General features: G+C 40.4%; 1 protein-coding gene across 18 annotated transcripts in view; it reads left to right on the top strand.

The window, feature by feature from the left end:
• Positions 1-12,005, top strand: part of TCF4 (transcription factor 4) — a 372,534-nt gene that overhangs the window by 179,538 nt on the left and 180,991 nt on the right. For 14 of the 18 annotated variants that reach the window (XM_060119615.1, XM_060119627.1, XM_060119607.1 and 11 more), the window contains one exon: positions 8,981-9,045. In XM_060119615.1, coding sequence (XP_059975598.1) covers positions 8,981-9,045 — 65 coding nt within the window. Of the gene's footprint in view, positions 1-8,980; positions 9,046-10,483; positions 10,503-10,581; positions 10,972-11,457; positions 11,554-12,005 lie in introns of those variants that run through there. The other 4 variants (XM_060119622.1, XM_060119620.1, XM_060119623.1 and 1 more) reach the window with 3 other exon arrangements.

The following is a 12,005-nucleotide window of genomic DNA, read 5'->3' as shown; positions in this document are numbered from 1 at the left end:
AGAGCATGGATGTGGGGAATATATGGGTGGAAGGGCCCTTTTAGGTTAGCAAACCAAGTCTGGCTCACTAGAGCTTGATCCTGGAGTCTAAAGGTGACCTCCGTCTTAGGGTAGAAAGGGAGAAGAGATACTTTCAGAGCAGTGGCCAGTGGGGCTGATAGAAGGAATGTCCTTTCACCTCCAGGACACTTATGTCTTGGAATTCTCTTGTTTAATAGGGTCATCTACTTGGTAATGTGAGCTGAATTTCTTTAACACAACCAGCCTTCATGAGCAGAGATGAACAAATGTAAAGGCCTGGTACACTGCCAGGAAGAGGTTTCTCTAACCCACAAAATGTAACTGTCTGAAAGGGTCTTGGAGATCAACACTTGTTTACTTTTTTAAAATCCAATTAAATAGGTTGGATTAGATAGTCATTAATTTTTTTTTTTTTTTGGTTATCTACCAGGTTACCAGGTTTATGAGAGTTTCACCTAATGTAACCTTGAAGGCTGAACCTGTTCACTTAAATTGGTTACTCTTATCTGTGGCTTGTTAGACTAACCAGTGGAGTTTTATTTAAAAAAAAAACAGAGATTCTGGACCACATTCCACTGAATGTAAGTCCCCTGGGGTAGAGAACCCAGGAATCTGTTTTAAGAAAAGTCTTACTGGTGATTCTCATGATGGGCAGGGTTTTTGAGCCATAGGATTGAATTTCAGGAGATTGCTTTTCTCCACACGCATCCTGTATCTTCCTTTCCTCTTAAGAGTACAACAAAAATATTTTATTTCTGTTTGCTTTTGATGCCTTTAGTCTGTATCGCAAGATCGACCTTTTTCATTTTTACATGAAAAACTATTACGTTATTTCAAATAAAAAATAAGATTTCAAATGCATATGTTGTTTCGTCAGAGGCCCTCACAAAGTCTTTCATTGCCTTGGTTATACCCAGTCACCATAGGCACAGAGTGTAATAAAAATATAAAATAGGGCAGGCAGAGCCATTAAGATCTTATTCACATAAAACCAGTGGTAAGTTACTCATTAGAAGTAAGTTGACTGATTTCGGGGTTAGCCTTAGTCCTTCAAGCCCCTAGGGGACCCTTGTACAAATTGCTGATTCAGAAAATCATTACTCTGGTGGCTCAAGTGGCACTTTAGTGGCCTTAAAGAGTTATTTGACACACCTCCCCAAACAGCTAAGTTATCCCCATGATTATGTTGATTAATTGCACACTCTGTGGAATTAGTGTTATTTTCAGTGAAAGATTTTCCTGCACTGGGAAAAGAAAGCATAAAACTCACGTGTTCCCATTTGATAATATGTGCACTTCTCCTAAGAGTGACACCGAGGAAGAGGGTGATTCTGGCTGTTGTTGGTCTAGGGTAGGTGAAGTAATCTATAAGGCAGTACTTTCATTTTGCATTGAGAAGGTGATTTCCGGTGTCCCAGAGGGTGGTCACTCAAAATGTTTACCAGTTCTAATATTTTCATCCATCAAAGGACTCGAGAATGCCTCTTTGACTTACTACGAATTGAGGAGAGGGCTGTGCTACATAGTGAGAAAAAGACAGGTGGAGTCATCTCTGTTACCACAATAGAAACCAGTAATACATCTGGAATACTCCAAGAAGAGGCGGCGTATTGTAAAAACAGGCTTTGGTACAGGAATTGGTCATTTATGTTCTAGCTTCGTCTCTTAATATCTGTACGACCTCTTTTATTTGTTATAAGCGGGTTACCCTTTCTGAATTTTAGTGACCTCCTCTATAAAAATAGGGGTTGAAATGCCCATCTAAGGAATTCTTAGGATGTTGTTGTCTTAAATAATGTAAGTTAAATTACTTTGCACACTATTATAGTGCTTTGCAAATGTGAGGGCTTTAAGGAGAATTGAATATAGATTCTAACCATGTTCAGAATCGCCCCAAATACAGAGTTTGGGTGGTGCCTCGAGATACTCTTAAGTATACCTGGAATTTTGGTACACCCGCTGCTTTGAAGGCAGTGCAGTGTCTGGATGAGATGGGGTGAATCAATGACAGAAAGCAGCCCAAACTCGTAATTTTCTGAGGTCAGAGCTCCAGATCATTACTTTGATGATTGAAGAACATCAGTGAAAGTGAACACTGATGCTAGTCTTTCCTGGGAAAATGGCTTGGCCCCTATTTCCCATCATCCTTTGCTGCAAACTATGTGCCTGATCACTTTTCCCCCAAATTTTCTTTCTGTTCTCAATTTAGGAAGAAGGGGATGAAGAGAATTTTCGAGGCTGTGGAATGACTATTTTATCTGCTGGAATTGAGTCGTAGCTCTTTTAGCATGAAATTTATTAAATTTGTATTTTTAAAATGCCTCCTGGTATAGTAAGATTCTGCAGGAGAGAACCAGTGGTCTTCTCTGAATTTTAGAAATCAGGAGAATAACATCAACTTCTGGTTTCTTGTAAACCCAGACTCTCACCTCCAAGCTAGAATCAGGGAAAATTAAAGTTGACTGGTTAGTCAGAACCACAAAGGTGTATCTGCATGGAAACATCACAACAAGACAAAGATGTTTTTAGGTCAATTAAAATAAAATTCAAATGTTAAACTTATTTATTTGATAGAATATTACCAACATATGTTAACCCAGTGCATGCTTTGAAATGTTAAGTTTTTTAAAGTAGTAGTTTCTCAGATTCCTCAGGACTTGTGTTAATAGGCAAAAAGATGGGGCAGGTATGTGTATTCAAATAAATTTAGGAAAGATTATATTAAATGAAATTAAATGTCTCCACTGCAGGACTTCTCAGAGGCTTTAACATGCTAGGATACAGTGTATATTTCTGCCTCTCAGGGAGGGGTATAGACAGCTTGTAACATTTCCTGGGCCTTTTGATTTGCCTCCCTTTTGTTTTTTGGAGCCTGTTGTCGGGCTACTATTCCACAGAAGACACTTATGAGCGATGTTTTGTTATCCTATAATTATATTTTTACTTTCACTCTTCTCTATGCATTGATATGAAGTCATGTTCTTCACATATGGAATGTGTAGAGATGCAGTTTGCTGCCATGTTTTTGTCAATTAGTTGCTTCCAGTTAACGTAGAGATGGTTGCAGTTTATTGTGTGACGTCACAGGTTGTGGTGTACATCATTTGCACAGCTTTAAAGTACCTAGAGACCTTTTAGGAATGAAACACCATGTAAATGTAAATTATCACCACCTCTAAGACACTTTCATTAATTTCATATCAAATTCATGAGTGTTTTGAGCTCTGGGATTTGAGTCTTCAGTATTGGGCTTCTCGCTTATTTGTAGATATTTTTTTTCAGAGTTTAAATTCCAGCAGCACAGAATAGTGCTAAGAGCCCAGCCATGGGAATCAAACTGGCAGGATTTGAATCCTGGCTCTAACGCTTACTGCCTTTGTGACCTTGGGCAGTTTTCTGTATCTCAGTTTTCTCATCTGTAAAGTGGTGTTTACATTACGTGCCTCACAGGGTTGTTGTGTAGATTGAATGAATCAATCCACGTAACCCTTTTGTGTAGCGGGTAATACATGACAAGGACTCAGGTATTCTTACGTGGGCAAGAGAGGAAAAGGCAGGCGTGGGAAAGGTGAAAGAACTGTAAATTATAGCCTCATGTATATTTTTGGAGCCACCCTTCCCGTTATTGTTTAATGAAATACTCTTTTCAATATGCCCCCCAAAACTATAGGGTAACCAAAGATGGCTTGGGGTTGGGGACAGGAACGACAGAGACTTATTCTGATTCACACGTGGTTGTGATAAGTTCTTTAGTCTGGTAGCAGGGAACAAAAGGCTGGTTCTTCAGTTTCCAGAATGAGGATTAGCGATGAAACAGCCTTGCTGGGTATTGTCCTACAGCATCAGATAATTTTTTTTATCAAGGCTTTTCATAGGATAATATGTTCCACTGTACAGGTGCATCTTTTTCAGTGGTGGGTGAAATACCTACCGTTTTTAAAAATTTATTTTTATTTTTTTAAGTTTATTTTTGGCTGTGTTGGGTCTTCATTGCTGCACCAGGGCTTTCTCTAGTTGCAGCGAGCGGGGGTTACTCTTTGTTGCGGTGCACGGGTTTCTCATTGCAGTGGCTTCTCTTGTTGCGGAGCATGGGCTCTAGGCGCGTGGGCTTCAGTAGTTATGGCTCGCAGGCTCTAGAGCACAGGCTCAGTAGTTGTGGCACATGGGCTTAGTTGCTCCACGGCAGGAGGGATCTTCCCAGACCAGGGATCGAACCCGTGTCCCCTGCAGTGGCAGGCAGATTCTTATCCACCGCAGCACCAGGGAAGCCCCCCTACCATTTATATGTAATGTTAAAAGTGGCCTTTTCAGAATGAAAGGCTACAAACCCAAACATGAACTTGTTGTTATCCTACTGGTCAACCACCCATGGGATCATCTATGTCACAGCTTATCTCCAGAAATAGTATCATGGATAAGTTGTTCTTCCCTGTCTCTCACTCCTTCCAATGGATTAGAACTGTCCAGGTGTAGTAATCTACTGAAGGTGATACTTCTTAGGTGTATCCCTGTGAGTTAATGAACTTATGAGACCAGTTTTTTCCTTCATGTAATATTTTCATTCTCATCCAATTCCCATGGCATTCCCTTACAATAGGATACATGGATATATTGGAAGAAAAATTAGAAGTCAAATGGAAAATTATGTAAGAATATAAAAGTATTAAATTTAGAATTAATAGATATTTGTTAATCATACTCCCCCTAAATTAAAAAAATTTTTTTTCCTTATCCTTCGTGGGTCAGCAAGATAAAGAACAATTGAATAAATCAGCAAAAGGATTGGTCTTTAAAAATAATTGGAAGCAGGTTATATTTTCTGCTTAGCTTGAGTTTTTCAAGGGCAACAGAAGAAGCAAGTGACTCCTTTATTGATTGCCCGTTGGTGCCATTTTTAATAATCAAATTTAAATATGGGTTTTAACAGCTGATGGGTTCAATTTGCACAAAACACGTGTTGACTTTGCTGATTGTTTGCTCACTGTAGATGCCGACTTGTTCTAGAGAGGGGGCTGCGCGTTGAGCTCCTTTGTCTCTAGAAGGATTGATTGACAGATGTTGTGTCTGCTCATTTACAGCGTTTTTCTTGCTTAATTTAAAAAATTGTGACATAGTATTACACGTTCCTTGTATACATCATTTTTGCAGAAGAAAGTTGTTTAGCCAATATGTCGACTTAGTTTATGAAATCCTCTCTTGTAGCTTTCATTCAGCCTTCAGTGTACCCCGTTAGGTTAGATTATTCGTTTCATGCACGGCAAATCGTCACCAGCAGCAAAATTTAACATTTGGTCCTTTTAGGTATAAAATGAATCAAATGCTTGACAAGATTTGTTCCTGGTGTATATTTCAGAATCTCCCCCGCCCCTTGGTGGGCATACAACAAATGTTACTAACGGGTACTTTTAGTTTTTAAAATATGGACAACAGTACTCCATGCAGTAAAAGACTTGAGCGATTAATGCTACCCTTATGCCTCTTTTGAGTAGTTTTAGCCATGGGGCTTGGCAGTGCCACCATTGTCTTGGTGCCAAAAAATATCCGCAGCGGCTGTCGCATTCTAGTACTGGAGGGTTGTCTCGAAAATTCTGCAGTGAACGCGCCGGGTTTGTTCATCACTGCTATCTCTTTTAAATATTGGAAAAATAGAATCTTGAGCTCTTTCAAAGCTCCGTTGTGATTGTGGGGACGGGGGCGGGGGGAGGTCGGTGGCGAAGGATGGAGGAAAGAAGCTGTCCGCGCCAGCCAGTGGGTATAAGTGACAAAAATCCATGCCTGACATAGAGTAAACACACATATTTAGGAGCTTTTGTGTCCGTGAGCACAGATAGTTACTTAAGAATCCTACTCAAACATGTTATCAGCGCTCTTGAGAATTTTATTATCTGAAACAAATGTTCCCGGACATTTTAAGCAGAAGACCGACATCAAGACCATAGCTAATTTTTAATGAACAATTTACACAAAGGATGTATATATTTTTTCCCTTGGAAATGAGGTGTCATTGTAAAATGGCTGCTTTTTGTCATTAGGAAATTAGAAGAGTAGATACGATAGGTTTGAGAAGGTGCTTGGGTTTATCCACAGTCCCTGATTATTTTGCTCCCAAACAGAGGTTTGGGCTCTGAGGACAGATTTATAGTTGAATTTGGGAACAAAAAGATGTAATAAAGTTAAAGGCTTACACTATCAGAATGAAATGTGTTCACTCAGGATCTGTGGAGCGATCTATTTGATGGTAAAAGTGGATGCTACAGATGAAATCTTTACAAGGAGCATAAAAAAAAAAAAAAAAAAAGTGCACCTCCCAGCCTCCTGCTGGCTGCGCTGCCTCTTTGGTACCTCACAGACTTCGACAGAGTCCTGGACGGGTGCCCATTGATGTCATGGAAACACTCAAATTACTGAGAATGATTCATGTCTATGCTGGTCTCATCCTCCCCCACACAAACAGGAGTAGATTTTTAACCCTGACAACTTGTAATTTGCAGTGGGTTTATTTTTGTATCTGGATAAATATTTTTTAACAAGCAAAATTAAGATTAAGCAGTCTGTATGTGATATGATAGTAAAGAATGCTGGGGCTTTGCAGCCAAGAGTACTTTGGGGACTCTGTGCAGCGTGAATCCATACTCTGACCATCCCTCCCTCCCCTCCTCTCTCTTCCTACACCCTGTTCCTTCCAGTCCACCTCTCCCTCTCTTTATTGTCCTCCCTTCCTCTTCTCTCTCCCATTTATTCTTATTCTCTCTCTCTCTCTCTCTCTCTCTCTCTCTCTCTCTCTCTCTCACATCCTTACTATTTGCATGGACCCCTTTTACCTTTAAAAGAATGAAAGGAATAGACCTAACTTATATATATAGATATGAATTGAGACAAATCCTAGTAGGAAGATTCATCTCTCCAGGTCTATGTGCTGGAGTTGAGTTGGGAGATAATGCCAGGTGGTGAAATTCTGTAGGGGATAGCTTCAGTAATTTCTTCTTGAGAAAGACATAGATAGCCTTTCTTCCTTCCAATTTTTGGAAATTACCAAAACAGGACACTAGATGTTCAAATTCCTAGGAAGTCAGAGTAAATTCGACCGCATCTGTCTTCTTTCTCTCTGTCTGTCTGCCTTTCTACGGACCTCTCTACCTGCCTTTCTATTTGCTAATAAACAAGTGAATATTATGTCAAAGTGAGTCATGTCGTGGTTGTATGGAAGCTTTGTAGATGCGAGAGCTTCAGGAAGGCCGTGCATCATTTGATAGCTCATAAAAGGTAGAGTTTTTTTCCGGTTAGTAATATTTATAAAGAGAAGTTAAAGACTATAAGTAGCTTACCTCTGACTTACACAGAAGCGTAAATATGTCCTTATGACCATTTATACTTCTGAAACAGGCAAATGCATCTATTCTTTAATGCAAAATCCTCATATAGTGAAAGGTATTCTCTTAGACCTCCCAGGACTGACAGTCCTTGAGATGGTGTCCTGTTTCATTGGAATTGAAACTGATATGAGCATTGATTTTCCACTTTGCACTGAACACTATACCAGGAGTTGGGCGGGGGGAGTGTTTTCCCAAGTTTGAGATTCACTGAAGTCAGTGGAAAAGGTAATACTGGGGAACGGGGTTAATGTTAAGGCTCAGGTTTGGCTTTCTTCAAAATCATCTTCCATTTTACATATATAGTGACTTACATACAAGGTATGCCTTTGACCAGATATAAGATTTATCAAAGACACATTCTTTGTGTGGTGTCAGGAAGGCATACTCTAACAGCATTGTCATTGAACTAAAAGATTACAATGAACACTGTTACTTCTAACATTTATCTTAACTTGAGTCGAGGAGGGCAATCTTGGGCATTGTAAACTTCAAAGGATCCATTCAGCCCCTCAAAATACTAGTTTTGAATTTTCCCATTGGAGAAAAGAATAGTATAGGCCTGGGTAAAGAGGACAATGTACCTTAAGCTCTAGTCTTGAAGGAAAACAGTATCCTTCAGTCTTGGGTGGGGTGGGCTTTGTGTTCTGGGCACGTGGGCGGCACTAGTCCTTTGTAATGTCCTGGTATGGATTGTTTTCTGTAAGGACTCTTTACATGTCACTAGGTGTATTCATTCTACTGCTTAGATCTCTTATAATGTGGTTTCATTGTCTTCCTTGCTGATTATTAAGGCTCAACATACTTTTAAAAGAAACAAATGAGCAGCCTTGATTTTTACCCTTAGATATGGCCAAATAGCATCTGAGCCTTTATCTATCTCTGTAGAGCAGTCTACAGATAAAAATTGGGTTGTTAGAATTGACACAAGACATTGACGTTCCATTATCCCTTGTTCTACTGGTAGAATCTGAAGCTGGGTTCAGAGTGGGCAATTTTTCAAAAGCCCTCTTTCCCAAATGTAAATTCCATGATCATCTTTATCATGATGGACTTTACTCCTGGGAAAGGGAGTTTAAATAAAAGCGAGAGAGAGAGGGAGAGAGTCCCAGAATTTTGAATAGTTTCTTTGCTTTATTCACCATCTGGAGAGCCCTGATTGATTAGCTTTGGCCTCACCATTAAGTGTCAATATAATCAATGGGAATGACCAGGCTAGGGTCATTACATAGATAATTTGCCTGCTGTGTAAATAAAAATGAAATTGTTTAAATTTTGTGAGAGAGAAAGAAAGTGAAAATAAGGAATGACAATTTGTTTGTTAGAGAAAGTGGAGGCCATTGGAATGACAGTTTTTGGAAGTGTGGAGCAGTTTGGCTAAGAATAGGAATGAGGGATATTTTTTTTCCAGTTTATCATAGCCAGAGTGAGGAAGTGTTATTCCCTGTCTTGCTTGCATACATTGCCAGTAGTGCCTACTTTACGTATGTAAACATCGCGGAAGAGAAGTGGATGTCTGTTACCTGGAGGAGATTTTTTTTTTTAAGGAAAAACACAATTGACACTTTTTTTGTTGTTTCTCTTGGCAGGTAAAACAGAAAGGGGGTCCTACTCATCTTATGGGAGAGAATCAAATTTACAGGGTTGCCACCAGGTAAGTGAGAACCTCGCGTTGGGAAAGGGTTGAGAGAGAATGAACCTGGTAAATCACTTTGTTTTGTAAATTAGATGATGCGTTGTAGACTGTGGTACTAATGCACTGAAAATCCGCCGATGCCTGTCTCTTTTTAAAAAGTAATGAAATAACACAGAGCGTGGAATAAACACCTCATCGTATCAGAATTGTATTCACTGGCTTGTTGTTATTTTTTTAATCCATCAGCCGGTACCAGTGGCACTGTTTGCAAACCAGCGATCTCGGGTAAAGTGGTTCTATCAAAAGAGTTTATTTGCAATTAAGAACCTAAGAATTTCTTACACTGGAAATGCTTCGCGCAGCCATGTGTCAGATCCTGGGTTCGGGTGGCTACTGCCCTAAATTATAGTTTTCATAGGGGCTGTAGGATGTTGTGTGAAAACAGGGTTGTATTGAGGGATAAAAATGTCTGTGAAAATATGATTTGTTGTCCCTTTTTGTTTCTGAATTGTTTTTGGCTGGAAGTCAAGGCCAGCAGGCTAACAGCAAAGCCGTCTCAAGGGAAGCATGCGTGAGCTAGAAAAATAAGAGTACTTTAATTAAATAATAAAATGCCAGTGTCACACAAAGGTATAGCATGTGTGTGTGTGTGTGTGTGTGTGCGTGTGTGTGTGTGTGTGTGTCTGGGCACTCTGCATTTGCATACTTTCAACTCTCCAGAGAAAGCCCAGTTCTAAAAATACTATCCATAGCCAAAAGTGTAAGCTTTGTTTCAAGACAATTGAGTTTTTATAGACGCTTTCTTTTTAATTTCAGTATCGGTACTAATCACATGTTTCAAATCTTTTTTTTTTTTTTTCCCCTCTAAAGATTTAGACTTTCTTTTTCTAAGGGCATGGGTTTCTTACTTTGGAAAACTCTTGATAGAATTTGATCATCCTCTTTCAGATTCAAAGCTTTCTAGTGTTTTATTATTCACCCAAACAGAAATGCACCTTCTTTTTGTGCTGGGAAGGGAATGCTTGCTCTCCTGAAGCCTCTCACCCTCCCGTTTTCTTTAATGATATGGAAAAAAAATCCATTTTGATTTTTTTTTTAAAAAACAACCTGTTTCATGGATCCTGGAAAACGTAAGCAAACAGTTTGAGTCATTAAATAGAGCCTGCTCGAGAAGGTTTCCTTTAGGTATATCAGTCAGGGATCACGAAAAGTGGAATTCTGGTGGAGTGGTGGTGTTTTGTTTTGTTTTGTTTTTTCTGGATAGATTTGCATCTTTAAAGTTTACTTCTTTGGCCCAGCCATCCCTTCAGTCATATTCGGCATCTGAAAGATTTGTTGTGATGAGGTGAACGGTGCTGGGTTAAGAGCGCCTGCTGCACAAGCTGCAGAGTACAGTTTATGGCAGTTTGTTTGGAAAGAATTCCGCAGGAAAGAAATTTACAGCCATTCCAGCACAACGGAAACATCTTTGGAATGTGAGTGCAAATGTGCGGGGTAGATAGCTCGGCAGCGAGCCCTCCTAGCGCGGAGTCTCTGGTGTAAAGCTCTCAATTCCTGCCGAAGAGCCTGTTCCTGTGTATCTGGTTTCTCAGGGTCAAGGCAGAGGCCGTTTGAGTTTTGGGGGAGAAGAAACTTGACAACATCCTTCCTGTTCGCTGATGGTCATGGCAGAGGTCTCTGTTTTCGACGGGCCTCTTTTTCTGGTCAATGAGAGAATAGGCTTCCTCGCCCCTGTATGCTTTCTTCCTAATAGGAATTGGCGTGATTCCTCCCAGACACAAAGATTTCCTCTGCTGAGTAAGCGCGAGGCCCCTTAACTTGTGAAAGCATCATCCAGACCGCGTGAGTCTGTCAGTGTATGTGCTGGGACACAGACCCTCCCTCGGTTTGTGGGCAGCACTTCCCTCGGGTGAGACTGAAGTTAATTTTTTTGGCAGACACAAGGTGAGAAGTGGAAAGGGGCAGGGGGGTGGACTAGAGGTGGACGGACTGGCGTGTGATGGCTGAATGTCTGGGCCTGGGGAATGTCTCCTTTTGAGACATTTGTGTCCAGGAAAATTCTGTTGTATACAGGAGTACGGCTGCATCCGCTTTTCTTAAAAAGTCTTCATAATAGAGCCGTGGAGTGTGGAGATTCTTTCATTCTTATTTCTGCTTCATGATTGTGAGTCTTGCAAGGACCGACTCTCTCTTTGCTTAGCCTGGGCTCAGCAGTGTCCATAAACGGTGTGATCACTTAAGGAGAAAAGCAAAGAGCACAATTTTGGAAATTCCCTGATTGAGGAAATCGGGGCTGGAGAGGAAAAGGGTACATATTTTGAATTTCTGCTTTCGGTGAAATCTGAGACTAGAACAGACCCTAGTGTATCTTCCAGTGAGTGAGTTTCTCTTGTGCCGAATTGTTTTTTGAATCCCTGTCTCCAACACCAGCTATGCAAACCCAAAAGAAAGGCAGAGTCTCGGTGTCTTGGGCTTCAAGTCTAAATAGCAGATCACAGCTGAACCGATTCCCCACTGTGTGGCAAGGTGAGTGACTCGTGGAGAGGCAGCTTTTTGTTTTCTCGTGTTTACTACTTTATAGAGATGCTGGATGGAAGTCCTTTAGATGCTGTGCCCTGAGGGGCTCCAAAAATTGCCTTATCGTAGTATAACAGTGTGTCCTGTGGACTTCCAGGGATGAGCACTGTTACGTAGGAACGTGCTTCTTCCAGTTCCAATAGCCTTTTGTTTGGTGCAGAGAAATAGTGATGGTAAGCAACAGGTAGCCAAATGCTGTCCTGGAGAAATAAATGATTATTTTGAAATGTTTGTTGTTTCAGAATGCATCAGGTTAAAAAAATACATATCCATCATGTGTCTCTTGAGGGTGTACCACTAATAGTGAGACATGGGACTTTTTAAAAGTGGGTGTCTTAGCTGAGAAACAAAAGCCGGCAGGTTCTTTATTAGCGATTAAATTGTTTTCATTGAAAATAGTA

This window comes from Mesoplodon densirostris, chromosome 15, assembly GCF_025265405.1.
Source record: "Mesoplodon densirostris isolate mMesDen1 chromosome 15, mMesDen1 primary haplotype, whole genome shotgun sequence".
In the NCBI taxonomy this organism is placed as follows: domain Eukaryota; kingdom Metazoa; phylum Chordata; class Mammalia; order Artiodactyla; family Ziphiidae; genus Mesoplodon; species Mesoplodon densirostris.
This window is presented reverse-complemented; position numbering and strand designations above follow the sequence as displayed.